Source organism: Prunus mume, linkage group LG6 (assembly GCF_029339155.1).
Source record: "Prunus mume cultivar Tortuosa linkage group LG6, ASM2933915v1, whole genome shotgun sequence".
Taxonomy (NCBI): domain Eukaryota; kingdom Viridiplantae; phylum Streptophyta; class Magnoliopsida; order Rosales; family Rosaceae; genus Prunus; species Prunus mume.
In genome coordinates, this window is record NC_142703.1 from 18,372,488 (window position 1) to 18,395,337 (window position 22,850).

At 33.9% G+C, this 22,850-nt stretch overlaps 1 protein-coding gene and 1 pseudogene across 3 annotated transcripts; both read left to right on the forward strand.

The window, feature by feature from the left end:
• The first annotated feature begins 10,305 nt into the window (after window positions 1-10,305).
• LOC103335704 (RNA-binding (RRM/RBD/RNP motifs) family protein) lies at window positions 10,306-19,594 on the forward strand. Its single transcript, XM_089053758.1, is given in 19 exon segments — window positions 10,306-10,501; window positions 10,702-10,767; window positions 12,702-12,738; window positions 13,004-13,134; window positions 13,499-13,591; window positions 13,682-13,760; window positions 14,848-14,981; window positions 15,236-15,375; window positions 16,021-16,071; window positions 16,160-16,178; window positions 16,181-16,241; window positions 16,337-16,391; window positions 16,473-16,593; window positions 16,738-17,263; window positions 17,345-17,558; window positions 17,685-17,755; window positions 18,151-18,319; window positions 18,415-18,544; window positions 18,697-19,594. Coding segments are annotated over 19 exon segments (2,925 nt in total). The 5' UTR covers window positions 10,306-10,398; the 3' UTR covers window positions 19,422-19,594.
• Window positions 19,595-19,681: 87 nt separating this feature from the next.
• On the forward strand, window positions 19,682-22,321 carry LOC148916315 (small ribosomal subunit protein uS14m pseudogene; annotated as a pseudogene). 2 transcript variants are annotated; one of them, XR_016127646.1, is made up of 3 exons: window positions 19,682-20,147; window positions 21,486-21,574; window positions 22,148-22,321. The product of XR_016127646.1 is annotated as a small ribosomal subunit protein uS14m pseudogene, transcript variant X2 (transcript). The 2 variants fall into 2 exon arrangements; XR_016127645.1 differs by lacking the exon at window positions 21,486-21,574.
• The last annotated feature ends 529 nt before the right edge of the window (window positions 22,322-22,850 follow it).

A 22,850-nucleotide genomic window follows, 5' to 3' on the forward strand; every position in this document is an offset into this window, starting at 1 on the left:
GAATTTTGCATTCTATATTTTATTTTTTTTATTTTTTTTTTGTCTTTTAACAGATAATTTTTTTTATATTTTTTATTTAATTTAAGAGGTGCACCATTTAGGCATTAGGTGCCCATATCACTGTATTTGTCGTTTTGTGCCAACTAATCTGGGATTTTTGCACTTGTGGCCCTGTCATCTTTATGTATTTCTAGTTGTTTCCCCTATTGTTGTGGTATTGCATATTTGTCACTATCATCCAAATTCTCTTTTGTATAGTTTGAGCTATTACTTTGTTCAAGTGGTGGGGACAAAAGTTTTTTTTTCTTTTTCAAAGATCTCCAAACCAATATATAAATATCAAGGACAAATGTCAGATTTACTGATAAAATTTGCAACCAAAAAAAAAAAAAAACTATTCTCATACCAAAAACAAGAAGTCTATATATACTTTTTTTTTACTATTAATGATTATTAATTTTTAAATGTTTAAATATAAAACTAATCATTTAGGTGGGAGGCTTTTAACTCCATAGTAGAATTAGAATACTTACCTCACCCTCATGGTAATAATCATAAAAGTAAAAATTAATTAATTAATTTCAATATGATGACTATAATTTTTTTATTTCCTTGCAAAAGCATCTCCATCATTTTTACCTTCCAAAAAAAAAATTTGTCTCTCACAAATATTTCATTTTTATGATGGGGATATGGTTTATTGGAGCTTCTATGTAAGATAGCACTGCCTAACCCACTAATGTGACACTACTTACTTGTATTCCCACACCTTTAGCTTTCCCTTTTAGATGGTAACAATGAAAAAGGCATCTCTTTGATGAGGGGCAGTGAAGTGAGTGGGCATTTTGAGATTGGGTTTGGAATGAAAAGTACAACCTTTTGGAAACTAGTGGGACTATTTTACTTGATGTTATGAAAGAAAATAAAAGGTAGAAAACAAAATTAATGGGGATAAATCCAAAGATGCTTTGGTTTTTACTATAGCAAAAGGAAGTTTAGTGCTCAAGATAATTGATGGGCTTCTTTTTAATGATACTTCATGCTTGGGGCATTTGATTGATGACTCTCAACTTCTACTATCAACTTTCTTGTCTAGTTCTTGTCATATTTTTTGAGAAGTCAATGTTGTGGCACATAGATTAGTCTATTTCACTTTATTTATGAAATTATGAATGATAGATGTTCTCATGATTCTTTGATATAATTCAGGATGCATTGTTTGAGGATGCTTACTTTGTAATTTTTGCTAGTTTATTCTAATAGAAATCGTCTATGTATATAAAGTAAAAGGTAGAGAATGGTGAAACATTCAAAATACTATAAAATGCCTTTGATTAATTCAAACATTAAAAATTGAAATTATTAATTAAATGAGGATAATATAGTAAATTCACATTTTTATATTAACAAAATTAAAATTAAAAACAAAATAAGATAATAGGTCCTACTTTTATGCAACATAACTACCTATTTTATCTCTTTTTAATTCTAAAAATAAAATATAAAATATAAAATAAAACCAATTGACTTACAAAAACTAGACTTATAAGAAATCATCATTCAACTTTTTCTATCTTGAAAAGCCATAGATTAAGAATTACAATATAGAAAAAGGCAAAGAAAATCTATATACTTACAACATCACCAACGCATAAAACAAGTTTGACTCTTCAGCTAGATGGTAATTTATCATTCAAAAAAATTACAAGGTAATTTAAAATTCTATTTTATTACTATTAGATTATCACTCGAACCGACATCTTTCTCAAAGTTACTATCGGTTTTGAGACATAGAAAGGCATTCTCAATTTCCAAATAGTTTGTTTAGCATTTTTGACAAAAATGAGGAAGCTTATGGCAAAAGCATAGCCACATATAGGTATGAAGTGACCATCTCTGGATCCTCTTCAATTCTGTTAATGTGACATCTGTGGCGGATCCAGGATTTAGAAGTCGAGTAGGCACAATTTACACTTGCATGGATACGAGTACAGGTACGCCAATTTGGGAAATTTCTAAAAACTAAGATATGTGTATGGCATCGATACGAATCACGATGTGTGCTTTAGTGTACAAAAAATTGGGCTCGGGTGTACAAAAAAATTAGGTGTCCAAACAATTTTACCCATTCCAAAATAAATTATAGAGTCCAATATCATTCGTATCTAATCACGTGACTCCCTACCACTTTTATCATTCTCTCCTGTCTCTGTCTCTCCCTCCCCCCCTTTTTTTTCCCTCTCTCTTTTCCCTGGGGCTCTTGTTTCCTTCTCTCTCTTTTCTTCTTCTTCTTCTTCTTTACTTTCTCTTTTCCTTGGTCTTGTTGCTTTATATCTACCCATTTTGATTTCATGATAATTTTCGAGTAGGCAGCTGCCTACCTAAAACATGGATAGATCCGCCAATGTTTGACATGGTGCATTTTCTTTTTTAAAAAATTTCAAATTCTTGTGAACATAGTCTAACCGAGTGGAAAATAGCCTTGATTTGCAAACCAGTGATCTTAGGTTTGAACCTCCATGGTACCTTAGTAATGTGTGTATACGAAACTCCCTTGATGTTTGTGGTTTAGACTATCACTTGTTCAAAACAAAACAAAAAATTCCAAATTCACCCTTTACATGTAAAGCTACTATATAACTCATCTTTGATGTACTCCCTTCCTCACCAAAAGCTTTAACTAACTAGACATCAACAACCCACTTGCTAAATATATAAATATGTAATTCCAAATTTATTCACATTGATTTTTTTAAGGTTATTAAATTAAAACAAGGTGAGTGCAAGGAAATGCGTTAGCCCGAAGAGTTTGTTTGGCTTACAAGATAAAGCAAATGAAATGCAATAATTGTAACTTAAACTTGCATGGTTGAATTTCAAAATGCCAACAACCTCATTTCTTTAAAGAAAGAGGGCAGTTTTGGTATTAGTCAATTCTACGAGGTCAAACGCTGGTTTTCAAAAGCCTGCCTTAACAGCATAAGGCACACTGCCCTTAACAACTAAGGCAGGAGCAGGGGAGACCTAATTGCAGACGCAGGCAGGCAGGCAGCGCAGGACATGGCATTGGTCATTGGCTCTTGGGATTGGGGAAGGGCAGGAAAAAAAACGACAGATGTGATTGGCTTGTGGGGATCGGGAATCTGTGTCGTTTCAGCATACTTACGTAAGGTCGTATGACTTTGCTGTTTGGGGTTGGCTTTTTTTTTTCTTTTTCTTTCTTAATTTCTGACACAAACGGAGTCGGGACTCGGAAAACGAATGCGTAATCATTGTACTAGTGTCATTTCTAACAACCTTATATTTCCATTTTGACCCAAATTTTTCTTGTTTCTCATGGCATGTGCCAAAAGTAAAATTAAAATTTATTTGCACCTATTAAAAAGTTTTTTTTTTCATTGAAATAATAAAATCTCTATTAATTGTGAGATGTAACATCTCTATATATAAAACAAAGTGCATAATATGGTAAATTCATATTAAAATTATTAATTAAATAATATAAATGGTAAATTCAAAATTAAAAATAAAATCAGATAATATATCATACTTTTGTGGAACATAACTACTCATGTTATCTTTTCTTAATTCTAAAATTAAAATAAAATAAATAAAAAAAATCAATTGGCACATGCGTGAGCATGGGTCAGGGGCTAGTCTAAGCTAAAGACTTAGATTTGCGTTTTTATACCCCGAAGTTGTAATTAGGTAGTGAATCTTTTAAGATTCTGTTCTTATTCCTGATAATTACATTTGTGTTGTGTATTAATCATTATGACTCTCTATTGTACATCTTATGATATTATATTAATAAAGTATCTTCTCCTAACAAAAGAAACTCAAATAACAATAATAAATTAATTACACATATTTAGTGAAAATGAGAGAAAGTTTCATTTTAAAAATATAAACACACGAACCTCTGTTACCAAAACAAATCTTAAAAATGTCAGTTAAAAAATAAATATTAGAAAGAGTTTAAATAAATGTGTCTTGATCATCTTGTTCAAAGTTCGTCATCTCCTTAAACATGCAACTCAAGCAATTCATCAACATTCTAAAAAGTGGCATTATATCTTGGGCCACCCTTAACCTAATGAGCCGTAATTTCAGCCTACCCGCCTCTTCCTTCGGTCTCGATCTAATGTGTCAATTATTAGATGGACTTCACCAAATGAAGACAACTTTGTTAAGTTCAATTTTCATGATTGTGTTTCTCACAAATTTATTTATTTATTTATTTTAATACAAGCGATAGTCTAAACTACAATATAGGAGATTTCTCACATATATACTACTATGGTGCCATAGGATTCGAACTTGAGATCACTCATCTGCAACTCAAAGTTATATTCTACTGGACTAGATCCCCATTGACTTTTTCTTCTTCTTCTTATTTTTTTTATCAAAGATAAATACGGTTATTAATAAAAGGGTTTCTCGTTGACTATCATTAAACTTTATTATAAGACAAATACATATTAAATATAATCAAAACATACATACTATCAAAATGAATGTACGGTCAACAAATATAATTCAAAGTGTATCTGTTCAAGTTGTGCCCTGCGATCATTGAGATAATTGATTTTTTTTATTGAAAATAAATAATTAAGTTTCATATATATATATTAGTTGTAAACACAAGAAGAATATAATTAGGTTAACATACTGTTCCGTTTTTGAAAGCTTCTTCCCGCTACTTACTGCATCTGTAATTGTGGGTTAAAGGATTTGCGAGGGATTTTATTGAGTCTAATGTTAAAGAGCTTTTAAAAAAAATATATATTTATTTATTTATAATTTGGTGAAAAAAGGATAGCCTTTGCCATTTAAAACCAAAAACAAAAAAGCCGCACACTTTACAGAAGAAAAAAAAATACAAACAAACAAGGCAGCTAAGCGATTAAGAGGAGAGAGGACTCGCTCAAAGCAAAAGGCAGTAGACTTGGAGGGCCATATATATATATATATAGGTTTATTTGTTTATCTTGTTCAAAGCTTACTTAGGCTACGACCCACCATAGCCGTGGCTGTTCCGCTAGTATGTCTCCTAATCTAGTGAGGAGTCTCGAATTAAGAATGATTGTTTATAAGTTACAATTTGAAGATTGTTCTACCATACCAGATCAATCCCAACCGTGATTCTAAGACAGTTTGGCTTAAGAAGACTATTCCTTGTCTTGAATTCATTCAAATCGATTCCAATTTGTATGTATTGATCTCCTTACATGCTCTTTAGTTTTCTTTTCTCACACATCAATGATGCATGTTTTGTTATAATTCGTAATTCTCAATTCGTCGTCTTTAACTTATACACCGTTCAAATTATAAAAAACTAAACCTAAAGTCCGAAACGTTGATTAAGAGATAGTTTAATCTATTAACTCTTGGAATCTATCACTGCATGTCGATCTCAAAACTATCTAAATATAATTTGGTTCACGATCTTTTTTTTACCAGTGTACCCAAAATTCAGTTACTCCTCATAGTTTTTGTTTTTAAGTATGTCATCATGCTGATTTGAGTATGAACTTTGGGTTCACAGGCACAACCCCCAAGTACCTAAGTTTGGTCAATAATTATTTTCTTTTTTTATGCACAATAATCTTATATTATAAATTTGAGAGAACATTTCGTGTGGATGTTATTCATGCAATTTTGTATATATGTTGGTTGGGTTATTTAGACCAAACTCTAATATTAAACCCAAGGGTCCCATATTGACAAAGACTTTGGCCGGCACGTAGCTCTAGCATAAACCAAATAAAATCTACACACAAACGAAAACAATTAATAGAAAAATTAAAGAGATATATAGTCATATACTTATATTTAGCACTAATTATATAAATAACCTATATCATTTAATTTTTATAAACAAATTATATAAAAAAATCCAAAAAATGACGACCCTATTGAATGTTATGGATTTTTTTATGAGTTTTCGGGGTTGAATTTGTTTTAAGTAATTGATGATAGTTTTGTAATTTTAAAAAAGTTAAAAGTTTTTTATAAATGTTGTACATGGATTTTAGGTGTGTTTCTAAAATCCATTTCATATAGATTTTTATTATTTATAATTTGAACTTCTATATTGAGTATAATATTGAATCTCTCAAAATTAAACTGATTTTATATGTAATTATTGATTGCTTAACTTGTGATTAGCCACCTTATCCTTTGTTAAACAACAGATTAATTGAAATGAAACACAATTAGCAAATATAATAAAGGAAAGGTGCCAACTGTGATCTACTTTGTGCAGCGCAGTTGCTAATAGTAGAATAATATGGATTGGAACAATCAAAAGCCAATGAAATTTGGTTAGCTAGTTGACAATAAGTTGGCAAAAACTGTTGGATATTTCTAAACTAGGTGACACGTTGCATTGTGATGGCTGACCACAAACAAATGTTTAATATAAGATTTGGTGCCTCTTTTAATAATGATTTAGTTGGGAGTGTGATAGCGTGAGTTTGGAACCAAGTAGAACATTAAAAAAATCTGGTTCTGTCCATTTGGAGAAAATCACACTAAGCACGCCTCTAACCCTCGATTTTTATAGCATCCAATCAAATAAAAAGGGGAGCGTAACGAATAATGATCGCACTTTTAACAGACGAGAAATTATTGTATAATATTAGAATATTGTCATGTAGTATAATTTGTTCACGTGTTATAATTTGAGTAGACGACATAATTGATATTTTCTATTTATTGTACTTATTCATAAAAAAAAAAAAAAACTCATAATCGATTGATACTTTTAATTCTCAAAATTGAAAGGTGTCTTAAATTTAAATCACACTCTCTAGTTATTAAAAGCAGTTACATCCAGAGGTTTCATGTTTGAATAGCCGCTTTTTCAGTATCGCTTGTATATATAAAAATCATTTTATCAACAAATAAATTGTAATTAATGTATTTTGATATATTTTTTTTCTAGGTTTTCCTTGGGATAATGGTAAGGCTTCTGGTGTGGAATGTGGGATCCATACTTTAGCTTTAAAATCAAACCACTGTATAAAAAATTGGTTCTCACTTTTTAAAATGGTGTTTGTGGGTCAAGAAAAACAAAATAAATTAATATAAAGAAAAAGGAAAAAGTAAAAAAGTGATGCCTGTGTAAACGGGGGTCGGCTTATCACTACATGAGGTTTGGCTATGACACGGATTAGGCCCACCAGATGATAATGGATGTGGGCCCCATTGTCGACGCAACGTCCAGGAGGTTTTTTTTTGTTTTAATTTTTTTTTTCTTCTGCTCTGTACCTTTTTGGTTTCATGCATGTTAGGGCAGTGGAAGTTTGATTCAGTTTGGGCCACCGTTTTCAGTTTTAATTTTCAAAGGTAGGTTTCCTTTTCACTTTAGAAAAGTATCAAAGCTTTTCTATTTTTATTGTTTTGGATAATGAATAAAATACAACAAAATGGTAATGCACAGCCACATTAAAGTTATTCCAATAATTACATTATTACGGGTATTGTTATGCGGACCATATTTATTCATTATATTGTTGATCATCTCTTTAATACAGATATGACTCAGTTTTATTAAATCACTTCCACTTTATCTCTCATGACAAAGGACAATAGGAGGAGGGAGTTACTATTTATATGAATAGTGATTGCCTTAGCAATTTTTTAAGAGATATTTAGTCATATACTCATTTTTAGCACTAATAATATAGATAAACCCTATACAATTTAATTTATATAAACAAACCAAAAATAAAAAATCAAAAAATGACAGCTAGCCCTATTGAATTTAATTTTGATTATTAAATTACTTTGATACCCTATTGAGTGTTTTGGGGTTTTTTTTTATGAGGTTTCGAAGTTGGGTTTGTCTTAAGAAATCAATGGCAGTTTTGTAATTTAAAAGAAGTTAAAAGCCTTTGTTATGTTGTAAATGAGATTTGGGTGTGTTTCTAAAGTCCATTTCATATATGTTTTTTTTTTATTTTATAATTTGAGCTCCTATATTGGGTATAATAATGAATCTCCCCTTTTATTATTATTATTATTTTTTATGCATTCCCACCCATTGCCATGGCAACCTAAGACTAATAACCATTCACATGAGATATGATGAGAGAAATTTGTATGGAGTTTTAGTATGGGAAGCGAAGAATATGACTAGGTATTTATAGAAAAAAAATTCTGAAAATTATGGGTAGCGTGAGGTCAGTTTGCCCACACAGCAACCCAAGCAAATCTTGCCTTTGGGCTTGACCAAGCTGGTGGAGGCCAGCGCTGGCCTTGGCAAGCCTTAACCACTGGAAATGGGATTGTCCTTGCTAGCCTCTCCCACTTAAAATGCTTCTAAAGAGATAATCAATAATGTGGTACAAATAACATTATTGTTACATCAATTCGGTACTATAAGGAATTGAGAATCAAATTTTAAACCTTTTTCAATATTAGAAAGAGAAATATTACCGATCAATAATCAATTGGTATCTAATACTCGAGTTAGTTCTCGTAACTTTTTAGGATTAAAAGAAAATTTTATACGAGATAGTGCTTTTTTAACTCTCTCAAAATGGAATATATTGTTAACAAATTCAAATATAGGATCACCACTTTGTTGAAGTTTGACTAAATTCAAGCCCAATTTGCTTGGGTTTGAGCAAGCTCCTTTAGCCCACTTGTTTGATGGCTTGGGATTTTAAAGTTCCTCATTTGATCTAACGAAATAAAGTGACTAACAGATCTAATAAAATCATTGCACGATGATCCTCATAAATAAAACATTTTGGATCCTTCACCCTTGATATCAATATATAATAAATGGACGAATATATCCATAGTCATTTAATCCCGGGGTGACCTTATACATGACAATGTTTTGTGACTTCGTCTTATTCATTCATTTATTTATACCAACGGATTTAATCCTTCAGTACTTTGACATATTGAAAATAGATCATAAATTCGGGAAATTAGAAATAGAGAAGAGATGAATGTGAATGAGATCAACTACTCCCTAATCAATGTAATTTATAATTTTTCAGATATTAAATTACGAATTATAATGTGAAATTCAACGTAAATTTTGATTTCTTATGTGGTAGTAATTGTAGGAAAAATCACAAATTAAAATAATTCTAATATTCATTTATTAACTAGTAAATACCAAAATATATATTTTTTGAAATAATTATAATGCTCATAACGACGAGTAAACATGCGGACCATTTGTCCCAAATGACTGAAAGCTCCTTGTCGTCATTAACTTATACAAATTCATTTGAAAAGGTAAACTACGAAAATTCATGGTCATAAACCGTTTGATTGAAATTCAATGCTTGATATGAATTTTAAAAGGTAAGATACTTCATTGAGATTCCAACAAAACTTAAAAGCCAACAATTATTGTTCACAGTGATTTCATAATAGTTTGATGTGTGTTTGAGGTCATTTGTGGGTTTGAGTGGAGATATGAGTTCGATGTTGTCGATTGATCTCTTCATATTGGTTGTAACCTCTTTGGAGTTGTAGTGGCCGTTATGCATATTGTATTTCTATTGCCCTCATGACATAATTTATCAATACAATCTTCTTATTGTTAATTTTTTTATATTTTAACATAGTGACTCAAACTCTGTAAATTATAAGTTAATTATGCATGTTATGAACACAGGGGCTCCAAGAAAAGCCATAATCATAATTATAATCATAAGATTTAAAAAATTGAGAACAATTTTATGGGGATGGTTATTTTGTCAAATTAACTCATTTAAAAATGTAAAATCCTAATCCAAAAACATGCCGTTCACTTGAAGGTGTTTTCTATCACAAGTCAATTGAGAGGTAGCTATCTATCATGGTCTTCTTCAAGCATTGGCTAATACAGATTTATGGATCCTCCTTGTCTGTAACTCCTAGTGAGCTGAGGTTCAAGTTCTGTAATTTACTCATTGTCTTGCAATTCTTGTGCTTGATTGCTTATGTTTTCTGATTTTCTGTATTGCGAGAACCTCCATTAAAGGATATGTTCTTCTTGTGTATATGTAATTCCTATGTTGTTTAATAGAATTACGCTATTTCATAAAATAAAAAAAATCCTAATCCAAAATTTTTGGTCATACATTATTGAAGTAGTTTGAATTTTGGTCATCTAATAGAAAGTTGTATGCCAAAAAAAAAAAAAAAAAACAGAGAAACAAACGTAGCAAGTCATCCAAATCCAAAACCAATTTTCTTGCTGGGTCAGGCCCAAATTTCAGGCCCACGTTACGTACAAACCCTCTCCTTCATTGAATAACAAACACAAGCAAAAAAAAAAAAAAAAAAAAAAAACCGAAACCCTGCTCTTTCTTTCCCTGCTGAGGTTTTAGGTCCAATATTCCATAGCTTCCTTTCGCTCACTTTCTCGCGAACCAAATAGAGATGGGGAAGAACAAAAGCAAGGATGGTGGCAAAACGAGAAGCGAAAGCGAGCACTCTGCCTCCACTGTCTTCGTCTCCAACTTGCCCTACTCTTTCACCAACTCTCAGGTACTCTCTCTTTCTCACAGCCTAGTTTTGCTCCTGTCTTTCGTTTCTTTACTGAAATAGAATCACTCAGATTAGTTGAATAGTTGCATTACAATCTGTTTATATGATTGCTGTTCTTTTTGTTCTTTAAGTTGAAATTTTCTCTGCTGCTTTAGTAATGAAGGTTTTGTTTCATTGTTTGTTTTTCTTTTAAACCTCAGCTGGAGGAGACATTCAGCGACGTCGGACCAATTAGGCGGTGCTTTCTGGTTACCCAGAAGGGTAAGCTAAAATTTTGCAAAAATGGAGCCCTACGATTAGATTTTAGTTCAAATTTTTACGGTTTCAGGGATTATTATTATTATTATTTCTAAATTTATAATAATTTTGTTTGTTCTCTGTTTTTCGTCTGTGGTTGATAAATCTAGTATAACTCGAAAATGTGAAAATCATACTCGCTTGAGCAGTTTTGGTACTTTATTATGTTTCTTCTTTTAAAATTTTAAAATTTCATTTTTGTAAAGAAACCAAATTGAATAAAAGCAGTTCCAGTATTTTTGGATAAGTTTTTCTGCATCCATAATGAGATTGGTTAGGGACTGGCACTTATCTGTCTGCCATTGTATTGAATTCGAAGCCACATCAGCTGCACAATGGCCCCAAGATAAGCTCAGACCAATGAATGAGGCCCAGAGGGGTGAACTTTGATTACTTGCCCAACCCCCCCAAGTAGTAGCAAACCCCAGAATCCAATCACCACAACAGTGCCTTCAGCAAGCAGTCCTCTCATTTCTAAAATGAGGTTCTAGAACTGCCAACATCTCTATCCTTTAGAACTTTGTCAAATTTTTCATAGGAACAGGAAATAACCCAAAAATAGCAAAGGAGATCCTCCACTTGACACCTACTAGAATTACCTTGAACCAATTTATTGTACTCCCCTAATCCCTCAGATTTTTTCCCTTGATCCTGTGGTAGCATACTAGGAAGTACATGTATCTTTACCAATTAACCAATTTCTAAATGCTGGAGTAGATCCTAAAGAGATTCCACTTCCTCATGAATTTATCTTTGCAAACTTAACCTCAATTAGAACCTTTTCTACTTCCTATATTGAAATATTTTAAAGCTTTCTTATCCATACATTCCTTCAGGCCACCCTTGGTTTTCAACCCTTATGTGAAATCTTCAGTAGTCGGGGCACTAGCTTTCTTAAGTCCAAGATGCAAACTATGGTTCTTCTTGCAGTACCTGTAACCTTGTTCATTCAGCTGTTGGATACTCCTCTGACCTCGAATTGGTTTATTGGTTCACTTAGGTTCCCTCTGGTTTCGTCTAGCGTCGATATAAGGCCCCCCTCAAGCCTTGCTTTCCTTTGCTGCTTCGTTTTAGCACTCCCTCACCCTTTCCTGTATAGCTTGGAGTCAATGTAGTTTTACTTTCTTCTTTCCATCACATCGCTCCATACAACCATTACTCCTTTGTCTCTGCTTGCCACAGATAAAGCAATTTGTTGGAGTCCCTCCTATTCCACTTATACAAAAATTATCAAAACAGATGTGAGGAGTCAATGACTTAGAAACATCCAATTCAACATTGAGGCGCGAACCCTGGCTTGAGGTGCAATTTCATTGTTAACTTTATTGATAAGTCCTAGCCATAGCACATTACCTACTTTAAGAAGCCCTTTATAATCAAATGCTTTTCACGAATAGCTGAGTCTTACCCAACGAGTTGCATTCCTCCAAATCAACTTGACTCCATGCCTTCACTTATGGATGACCAGTTAGTGGCCAACATTAATAAACGATACATCCATGACCACAAAGAACATGTCCTCCCTCAAATTAAACTGAACAACATAGTAAAAGTTATCCGGATGTTGGCAATCTCCCTTCATACATAATTTTGGATCAGGTAAAGTAAGATGGTTTCGGGTTGGGAGGTACAAGCATAAGCAAAAAGAACATGAAACGAGGGAAGGAAGCGATGGGAAGTTATTAGTAAAGTGTGTCTGTCTTATAAACTGTTTACTAGGAGGAAATATGGAAGTGATCAAGCACATTGAGAAGCTTGATTAATAACTTGTTTCATATGATGTTCCATGTGTCATATGCTTTTCATTTCCTTTTCTTCGCTATCTGTAGATGTGGGTTTGTGGATTTAACATGCTTAGGTCAGAATGTTTCTAATCTGTCTCACTGCATTGTTTACAGGGTCAACTGAGCACCGTGGCTTTGGTTATGTTCAATTGTAAGTCAAGTTCATTGCTTTTCCTATTATGTATTCTTTATTGTTATGTTTTTCAAATTAGGCCACTTCTTGTACTTTGTATTATTAAATCATGATGATTAAGGGTAAGGAATATTTTGAAATTCCACAAGGTGTTTTTGAGGGCTAAAGGGTTTCTTCAGGAGTTTTTAGTTTAGAAGATATTACAGTAGTATGAGATATGAAATTGTATTTGAGGTTTTAAACTTTTGAACACTTTTATGTTGTATTTTGCATCTATTTGTAGCGCTGTCACAGAAGATGCTAATCGTGCTATTGAGCTAAAGAATGGTTTATCCATTGGAGGTCGAAAAATTGCAGCCAAACATGCCATGCATCGTGCTCCCCTTGAACAACGAAGATCAAAGACAAATCAAGGTTGGTATTACTTAATTCTCATCATAGGTTGGACATGCATGTATGTTATAGCATGTGTTTCTAATAAAGATAGAGAAGGAAAAGAGAGAAGAAATTCATAAGACGGATGATAGAGGTGAGGAAGAGGAGTAAAATACGAAGAATGATGTATGAAATAAGAACTGAACACATTTTATAGTTTTAAATTTCTATTTCCTTCAATTTTTCTTCACCACTCACATCTCTTGTCTCCGTTCTCTTTTCTTCCATATATTTTCCCTGTTTTTCGTTAACCAGAAAAATGTTATCCAACAGGTTTTTTAATAGTCTCAATTACTTTTTGTGCACTATTGTTTTTTTTTTTTCCTTACTACCTTTTGGTTAGGACTCAACTTGGATGACACCTTGAAGTCAAAAAATGACAAGGATGGTGAAAATTTCAAAGCAGAAAAGGATGCTTCGAGCTTGCAGGAAAGAGGTCGCTAATCTTAACATTTAAATCATGCTATTGTTATTTTCACTCATTTTTCTTAGCTATTTGGGGTTGTTGCTTTGGATAAAAATACAGAGAAACCTGTGAAGGCCAGAAAAGCCGCTGCACTATGTAATGATGCAGTGGCAAAAGTGGGTGGTTCAGAAAAGCAGAGGTACTGAATCTTCCCTTGCTTCTTATGGACGGTGTAGTTTTCTTTTCCTACCTTAGAATCAAGTGGTTCAGTCGTATATTTATTAAAGACTGGTCTTTCAAGTAGAACAAGGTGTTGTTGGTTCATATTGTAATCCTTGTCGCGATCTATAGTTTTAAAATATCAATTTCCTGTTAACGCTACATGTTTTTGTAGAAATATTTTTCTTCTTCTTGTTTTTTTTAATGAACAAGATTTCTTAGTAATATTAATAATCAAAATGCAAGGTGCTCGGTGAACTAGAGGTCAACAAACATCTTCATACATTTCTCATAAAAAGCAAAACCGAACTGCAAATCTCATAAAATAACACAGAATGGATCCCTAATAAAACAGATGATGTGGATAAAGTTTTAATTTTGGATTCGACAAAGATTCTGATGTTGATAGATTTTTAATGTCTTATGAAAAAATAAATTATTTCTGGGATTGTAGAGCTCAATTTCGGAAATATAGTTTGTGATTATTCATGCCAATTCAGAAAATACAGTGTCAGCAGCTCCTGAATGAAAGACTATTTATGTAAGGTTTCCTAGTTTTAATTTTAGCTTTTACTAAGTTTGTAAGAATCTGGCTGCATGCATGCACAAAGTAAGTGTTAGATTTATTGTCTTCTGATATTTCTGTATTTGAAAGAGTGATCTGCTTTGATTAACTTTGAAACTTGGATCATGTCAAGAAGAGCCCTTTTAGAAATTCTTTTAGCTTCAAGTGTTACCTAGCATAGGTAGCTATATCTTTTCTTAATTCCATCTTCCAATTCAACATTGAATTAGTAGGCAACATGGTTACCAAGGTTTCCCTAAGATTTTTGGTGCTTTGTTAAATTTTTTCCTGTAATACTGGATCTCACTGTATTAAGTTCCTGGCTCCCACCTAAATGTTGGGTTCTCAATTCAACCAGGACAATATTTTTTTCCCATGCTGCATTCTGTGCTGAATTCTTCTAATCTCTGTTTTATATATAATCTTGATACAGTATGACGAGTGATAATGTCAGTTTCCAGAAATGGTGGTCTGATATATTTAGTTCCTTATTGTTGTGTAGGGTTGCTAGGACAGTCATATTTGGTGGCCTTGTTAATGCTGGTATGGCAGAAGAAGTTCATCGTCGAGCTAGGGAGATTGATGCTGAATGTTCAATAACTTACCCTCTTCCCAAGGAAAAGCTTGAACAACATGGTAAGGGAATTTTTCTTTTGTTTTTGCCCCATCACCCTTACTTTTCTCAGGTTTTTTACTTTTCACAAATAAATGAGGTTGATTGGTTGGTTTAATATGTTGAGTTGACACTTGAAAATTGTTTTCCTTTGTCAGATTTTTTTCTTTGGCTGTTGTCACTTGAAATCATTGTTATGGAGAGTAATATTAGCCATTCCTAGAAATTTTATTCAGTTTCGGATGGTGAATCAATCATATCTGTTGTGCCTTTCCAGGTCTGATGCAAGATGGATGCAAAATGGATGCTTCATCTGTACTTTATAACAGTGTTAAATCAGCACATGCTTCTGTTGCAACGTTACACCAAAAAGAGATTAAAGGCGGAATTGTTTGGGCACGCCAGCTGGGTGGGGAGGTAAATCATATGCGTACAGCTTACTACAATTCGGAAGTTGTTGAATTGCTCTAGCTCATACATTCCTTATTTGAACCAATTTAAGGAGATCCATTGTTTTTAAGTAATTTTGGGTTTGGGATTTGTTGTTACCATTTCAAGTTGAGCTCTCTTTGTTCTTGGATATAGTTCAGATAGATAATAAAAAGAACGAGGCACAGATATTATAGGTTTTAGCAGTATCTGTTGGGCAGTACAGGGACCAGAAACAAAAAAAATGTATGTGGAATACTGATGTTGACATGCTCTTACTTTGCATGCAAGGAAAAAACCAGCATTGAGATTTTGTAAGAGATAAAGTCAGGCATTTTTTAATATATATTTTTTCCCAAATAGGTAAAAATTCCTGGCACCTGCCTACTCATAAGTAAAAAGAACCAGCATGGGTATTTTGCATTATCAGTTGTTAGTCATGTTATTGTTGTCATTGATGTTATTTGCGGTGATGATGTTATTATATTTGCTTATTGTTGTCATTTATGTTATTGGTGGTGGTGGTGTTATTATATTTGCTTGTTACTCATGTTATGGTTGTTATTTATGTTATTGGCGGTGGTGGTATTATTATATTTGCTTCTAAACAGCTTGGTTGTTTTTCTGGGCCAGGGTGCCAAGACTCGGAAGTGGAAGCTCATTGTTAGGAATATTCCTTTCAAGGTTTTTTTTTTCTCATTGTATTGTCATATGGCATTCTTTTTCCTTTGGGGAGAGCTTAAATTAAACTAGTTTGCTTACACAAATGCAGGCCAAAGAGAATGAAATAAAGAGATATTTTCATCAGCAGGGTTTGTCTGGGATGTAATTATACCACACAATTCTGATACAGGGTATATTGTCATTGTCCATTATTGTTTTTCTCTCTTAATGGAAATATCTTTTCTATTCTTCATTCTTATTTTAATTTTTTATTCCTCATTTGCAGGTTACCTAAAGGTTTTGCATTTGTCCAATTCACACGCAAACAGGATGCAGAAAATGTACATTTGTGATTTGTGCTTTACGTTTGGAGTACATAATGAAGCCCTGGGTTCATTAACATTTTTCTTTTTCTTTCTCAGGCAATAAAAAAGTTAAATGGACAAATGCTTCATAAAAGACCCATAGCTGTTGACTGGGCTCTTTCGAAGCAGATATACGGTAGTGTGACTGTAAAAAACGCTCTTCTTGCTTCAGACGATGGTACTTGTGGCATTACTGTAACTCTATTCTCATTTAGCAGACTTTTTTCTTACTGAAATGCTGTTATTAATGAATACATACTTTATTTTGGTACTTTTATGATTGTATGTACATTTAATGATACAAAAGCACCGATTTTTACAGGACAAAAGGATGGAAGTGATGGAGAAAATGATAGTAGCAGTGAAGATTTAGAGGGTGATGCTGGGCATTTCGGTAAAAAGTCTGAGCACCATGATGGAATCGACAGCGATCCTGATAGCTCTAATACCATAGAGAAGAAAGACATCCCTACTGAAATAAATTTTGAAGAGGAAGTGGACATTGCAAGAAAAGTTCTAAAGAACTTGATCGCACCATCTGCTACAGAAACTCCTCATGATGATCTCGCACTGCCCCAAAGGGACAAGGAGCCATCTATTTTTGAATCTTCTGAGGAGCCCAGTAAATCATCTTTTGAGACTGCAAAAGCATCAGACGTTACTAAGCCTGAAAAGTTAATCAAAAGCATGGCACCAAATCTTGAACAGACAGACGAAGAGGATGATTTGCACAGAACAATTTTCATAAGCAATCTTCCTTTTGATATCAATAACGAAGATGTCAAACAAAGGTTTTCTACCTTTGGGGAACTTCAATCTTTTTTCCCAGTCCTTCATCCAGTCACCAAGTATGCTTTAAACTTTTGGTTTGATATGATTCCTACATCTTTATTGTGTTTGAAATTACATGTGCTATTATGTTGTGGCAGGCGACCAAAAGGAACTGGCTTTCTCAAGTTTAAAACAAAAGATGCAGCCAGTTCTGCAGTTTCAGCGGGGAATGCTGCATCTGGCCCGGGGATTTCTCTTAAGGGTAGACAATTGACGGTCTTGCAGGCTTTGGATAAAAAATCGGCTCATGATAAGGAATCAAATATGGCCAAAAAAGAGGATCTGGACCGCCGCAATCTCTATCTGGCAAAGGTTATTTCTTTTACAAACTTCCTTTCCCCATCTTTACTTGCTTATCTGGATTTCACACTTTGTTCTACGTGTAGTGGCTATTTTAATGGATTATCCTGAATGGTTGGCATTTTCTTTCCTCAACAGGAAGGTCTTATTCTTGAGGGAACTCCAGCTGCAGAAGGGGTTTCGGCTAGCGATATGTTGAAACGCCAAATGTAAGTTTATTGATTTCTTTGTTTCCCTAGATATTGCGTATGCATAGCCTCTCCATGGGATACTGGAGCAAGATACAATTCGTACATGATTTTATTTGGACAAAATCTATTTTCAATAAAATCATGTTTTAATTTTTTTTTTAATTTTAATTTTTTTTTTAATTTTAAATTTTTTATAAGTTAAAAACTGGTAAAACAAAGATGAAATCCTCTACAAGCTTTAGAAAAATATTTTAAAATTTAACAAGACAAAGTAATATCAGACTTTGTAGTTTTTAACAGATGTCAGCTAAACATTGGTGCTGCTTTGGTATTCAAATGCTGATTATTTTGCTGCTACTTCATGTTTCACATTCCTTTGCAACATATTTTAGTGAATTTCTGAAACCATGCAGGGAGGAGAGGAGCAAGATGATGAAACTTCAATCTCCAAATTTTCATGTCTCGAAGACAAGAATATTTATAAAAAATTTGCCCAAGTCCATGACTGCAAAAGAACTAAAAAAACTTTGTATTGATGCTGTTACCTCACGAGCTACAAAACAAAAACCTGTGATCCAACAGGTTAGCCAGTCAATAGTTACATTGTCTCTATTTGAGGCTTTTTTTGCGTATATATGTATGCTTTCTCTTATTTGTAATTGATATTGTTCATGCAGATAAAGTTCTTGGAGGATGTGAAGAAAGGAAAGCTTGTCGCAAAGAATTTCTCTCGTGGAGCTGCTTTCGTTGAATTTACAGAGCATCAGCATGCACTTGTGGCCCTGAGAGTTTTGAACAACAATCCTGGTAACTTAATTCCTCAAAAGTGTAAACATATGACGCTGATTATTAATAATCTCTAAAATGCAGTCTCAATTTCAGTCTTATTATGTTGAAAAAGTATATATTCAAATGCATTAACTCCATTGTATTATAATTTAATGTGGTGCAACTTGCAGAAACTTTTGGTCCTGAGCATCGCCCAATTGTGGAGTTTGCACTTGAGGATGTTAAAAAATTGAATATACGAAATGCTAAGATACAAGCACAGCAGCATGCTGCTCATCGTAATCGGGAAAACGTGCATCAAAATGAAGGCTCAAATAGACCAGATACTCATCCAAGCAAGAAGTCCCAAAACTCGAAACAAAAAGGGGAGAAGCGAAAATTGGATGATTCAGTACCAAATAAAGAAGAAGTCGAAAATAAGTCTAGTGATGGAGCTGCCACCGAAAGACAGAGAGGTTCTAAAAGGCAGAAAAATGGTCCATTTGGAAAGGAAAAAAAGATAGTATCGAAGGTATCAGAACACTCAACAACAGAGAAGGCGGAAGGCTCAAAACGTGAACCAAACAATCATCAAGATGGCAGGAAGGCTGGTGGTGGAAGATCATCCGAAGGTGAAACCGTTGCCTTTGATGCGCAAAAATCAAAACCTTTGAGAAAGACAAATGTGCAACCCAATAAGAGGAAGCTACATGAGCAGAAAGAGGTAGAGGGGGGAGAGAATGTGACGAGGAGACAAAGACCAAAGAAGAATAAGGACCCATTAGGGCGGGATGTTACAGATAAACTCGACATGCTGATTGAGCAATATAGATCCAAGTACTCGCAAAGGAGCTCCGTCCAAACTGATGGCGAAAAGCAAGGTTCTCGAAAGCTTAGAAAATGGTTCCAAACATAATTTTATGTTGATTTTGTAAAATTTCATGTTAAGTCTCACAAGAGAGGAGTAAAAGCAGTTGCTATAAATTTTGCGCGTTGTTTAACTTTTGGCAATATTTGTAAGCATGAATTTACTGTCTGGCATTTTGGTTGAATAACTATTGATTCCATAATGCGTTTTTGAGGGCTAAAGGGTTTCTTCAGGAGTTTTTAGCTTACAAGATATTGAAGTTGTTCTGGAAAATGTTTCCTTATTCAATTCAATGGTTTACAAACAGAAACAACGTGGCCATTTGAAGCTCAACTTTGATTATTTATTTATTTTTTATTTCCCGGTTTTACAAAACAATTCATGATAAACCCCAGGCCCAGAAAAAAAAAAAAAAAATTCAGAGTGCGCGCTTCCACCATCGGCGGAAGAAATGTCAGTTTCTGAGGAAAATGCGAATATCCGAGACCACCATCGGCGGCTGCTGGCGGCGAAATACGAGCTGAGACGAAATCTGTACAAAGCCCTCTACAAAGACCCGAGCCTTCCCAGCGAACTGCGCGAGGAGAACCGCTTCAAGCTCTCCAAGCTCCCCAGAAACAGCTCCTTCACGCGCGTCAGGAACCGCTGCATCTTCTCCGGTCGCGCACGCGCCGTCTACGAGACCTTCCGTATGTCCCGTATTGTCTTCCGTACTCTGGCATCTAAAGGCATGCTCAATGGCATCAAGAAAGCATCTTGGTAGCCACCAAACCGGTGCGTTTCGAAGTTCTTCATGTCCATTGTTTGCCGTTTTTCTGGTTTTTTTTAAAAATCGAAATGGTGTTTTGCTTGTAGCATATAGATATGGAGGCATGAGTCAGATAAATACAAAATAAATGTTTTGCTTATAGCATACAAAATAAATGTATCTCCTCCTCTGTGTTTCTGTTTTTTTTTTTTGGTTCAGTTGTTTGAATTTAAGTATTCTAATACTTTGCTCTAAATAAATATGACAACTTTGACTGGTGTCCGTTGTACCATTTTTAATGGATTAATATGACACCCTATGACTTGCATGTTGAACCTGTTTTGCATCTTACAGTTTTCATCTTTTGTTTTTCTACAAAGTGGAATGGATGAACTTTTTGAAGATGGGGACTTTGGCGAATTTGTTTATGCATCTTTCTATGGTTGTAAGATCCCCAGCTAAACGTAAGAACAGAAACGCAGAACCCCAGCAGAAATTGTTGGTTTTTGCCAATTTTCGTGACTATAATGTTCATAAGCAATGACAATTTTTTGAGACATGATAGCAGGTCAAGGTCTAATGGTTTTATAGGGCTGTCGGCAAAATATAAAACAGATTTGGCATCAGTTTGTGAGATGGAGGTGTTGTTGTCAACATTAGGTAGAGACTGTAGAGGTTTCATTTGAAAGTTTGGAAGCAACATACTGAATTTTTGTTGTTGTTTAAAGAAATGAGGGAAGCAGAGTAGTGGAAGATCGTCATCTTGTATTTTTTATTGTTTAGAGAAATGAGGGTTTAAGCAAGCAAGAGAGAGGTACGTGAAACATATGGCTCTCTCAGCCTCAGAGTCAAGGAAAATGGTTGGCATCCAGCGTGTGTTTCTTGTTGACATATCCACTTTCCCCCTTTTTTGAGCTTCTATGCAGCATGTATAAATGCCTTTATAAAACAAGATTTAGTGTTCAGTGTTTTAGAGCTCATTAGATATATAATCTAATGGAAATTTTAATGTCAGTTTGAATGATTTTAATATATTTTGCTAGACAACCTAACAAACATTTGTTGTGTTGCTAGACTCTCAGTCTAGATCATTGGTTAGATGAAATCTTTAACCTAATAGGCAACATAAATGTCAAATATATGTGAAATTGGATTGTTGCCCTTATTGAATTTCGACATATTAAGTCTAGTGGTATTTCTCTTCCATATGTCAGGATAGTTCCTAAGATCGCACTCTCCCGTTGATTTTTAGAAAATTAAAGTAATTGGTCAAAATTTGAAAGCTTTTAATTTTTGTAAATAGTATTTGAAAGCTTTTAATGTGAACTAGTTTGACACTGTTCTTTACCTTCATTTGAACATAGGCAATGAGATATTTTGGCAGCACTCAGAACACAAGTGAAATCCACTATAAAAGACGGCTACCACATACCAACTAGCTCTTGATATAGTGGTACGTTTCTTCCCAATGTTGAGAGATGTCTCAAATTCAAATCCTCCCTTCCTTTCCGATTGATAAAATAAATAAATAAACGACGGCTCCCACATAACCTAGTGAAAGATGGACATAACAAGCAAAAGGGTTTTTCCTAGAGAGGTACGTACAATTTTTACAAGACGGATGTAAAAGTTTCATTTGTCTATTTAAAATTCTAAAATCCTTAATAATATAGTAAGCAAAACAAGAAGAACCTCGCTTCTAAGCTTTGGGACCAATTGTTTATTCAATATCTGGTTGTTAGACTGCTTACTGAGGACAAAAGCTTGCAATGCCATCTGAAAATGGTATTGATCGCCATATAGCCACCCTTGCCATATAGTTAGGTCTCTAAGTGTTTGAAAGGAACATTTTGAATATTTGACCTTATTTTTCTTGGGCCAGATTAGTGAGTGCATGAGTCTGGTTAAGAATGTAAAGACATATTCCTGAGCTCAGTTCTATTGATTTTTAATGCTCCATATACATTGTCAATATATATTATACAGTATATAAGGTCTTATAACGTTGAATTATTACCGTTTTCAGGGAACTCAAGCAAATTTCTTCTCGGCTATCAAACAGGCCACGATGGACCTTGAATCCAAAGTACACCTCAAAAGAACCTTGCACATTTTTCTAAGAAGTGACTGCAATCAAGCCTGATTTCCACCTTAGCTTGTTGAAATTTTTGAGATCAAAGTTCATCTTGAATTTGGCTGTGATTGTTGACTATAATGGCAGATGAATTGGTTTTTGTTGATTTTTGTTTGCTTTATAGGTTTAATTTGTTTGACTATTTCTCTTCATCTTTCCCCATCTCTTTCTTCCTGTAGTTTGCAATTTTGGGAACAGGGATTCTCTTTTTTGAATGCTTTGAATTTTGAAGCCTGATATGCATGGCTTAGGCCCTACTTGTGATCTGAACTATTTTGCTTTTCTGTTATCAGAGCTTCAGCTTGTTAGAATTATTCATATGAGTTACTCTTCCATAAAGACTGATATCTCTCACTCACAACTTTCCTAGTTTGAATTGCGAAAGAAATTCCGCAGATATGTTTAATGCAGGTCTTTTTAATCTCTGACTGATTAAACCTAAAAACTTGGGGCTGATATAAATTTGGAAGAGGAAGTAGACATTGCAAGAAAAGTTCTAAACAACTTGATCGCATCGTCTGCCACAGAAACTCCTCACGATGATCTCGCACTGCCCCCAAAGGGGCAAGGAGCCTTTGAATCTTCTGAGTAGCCC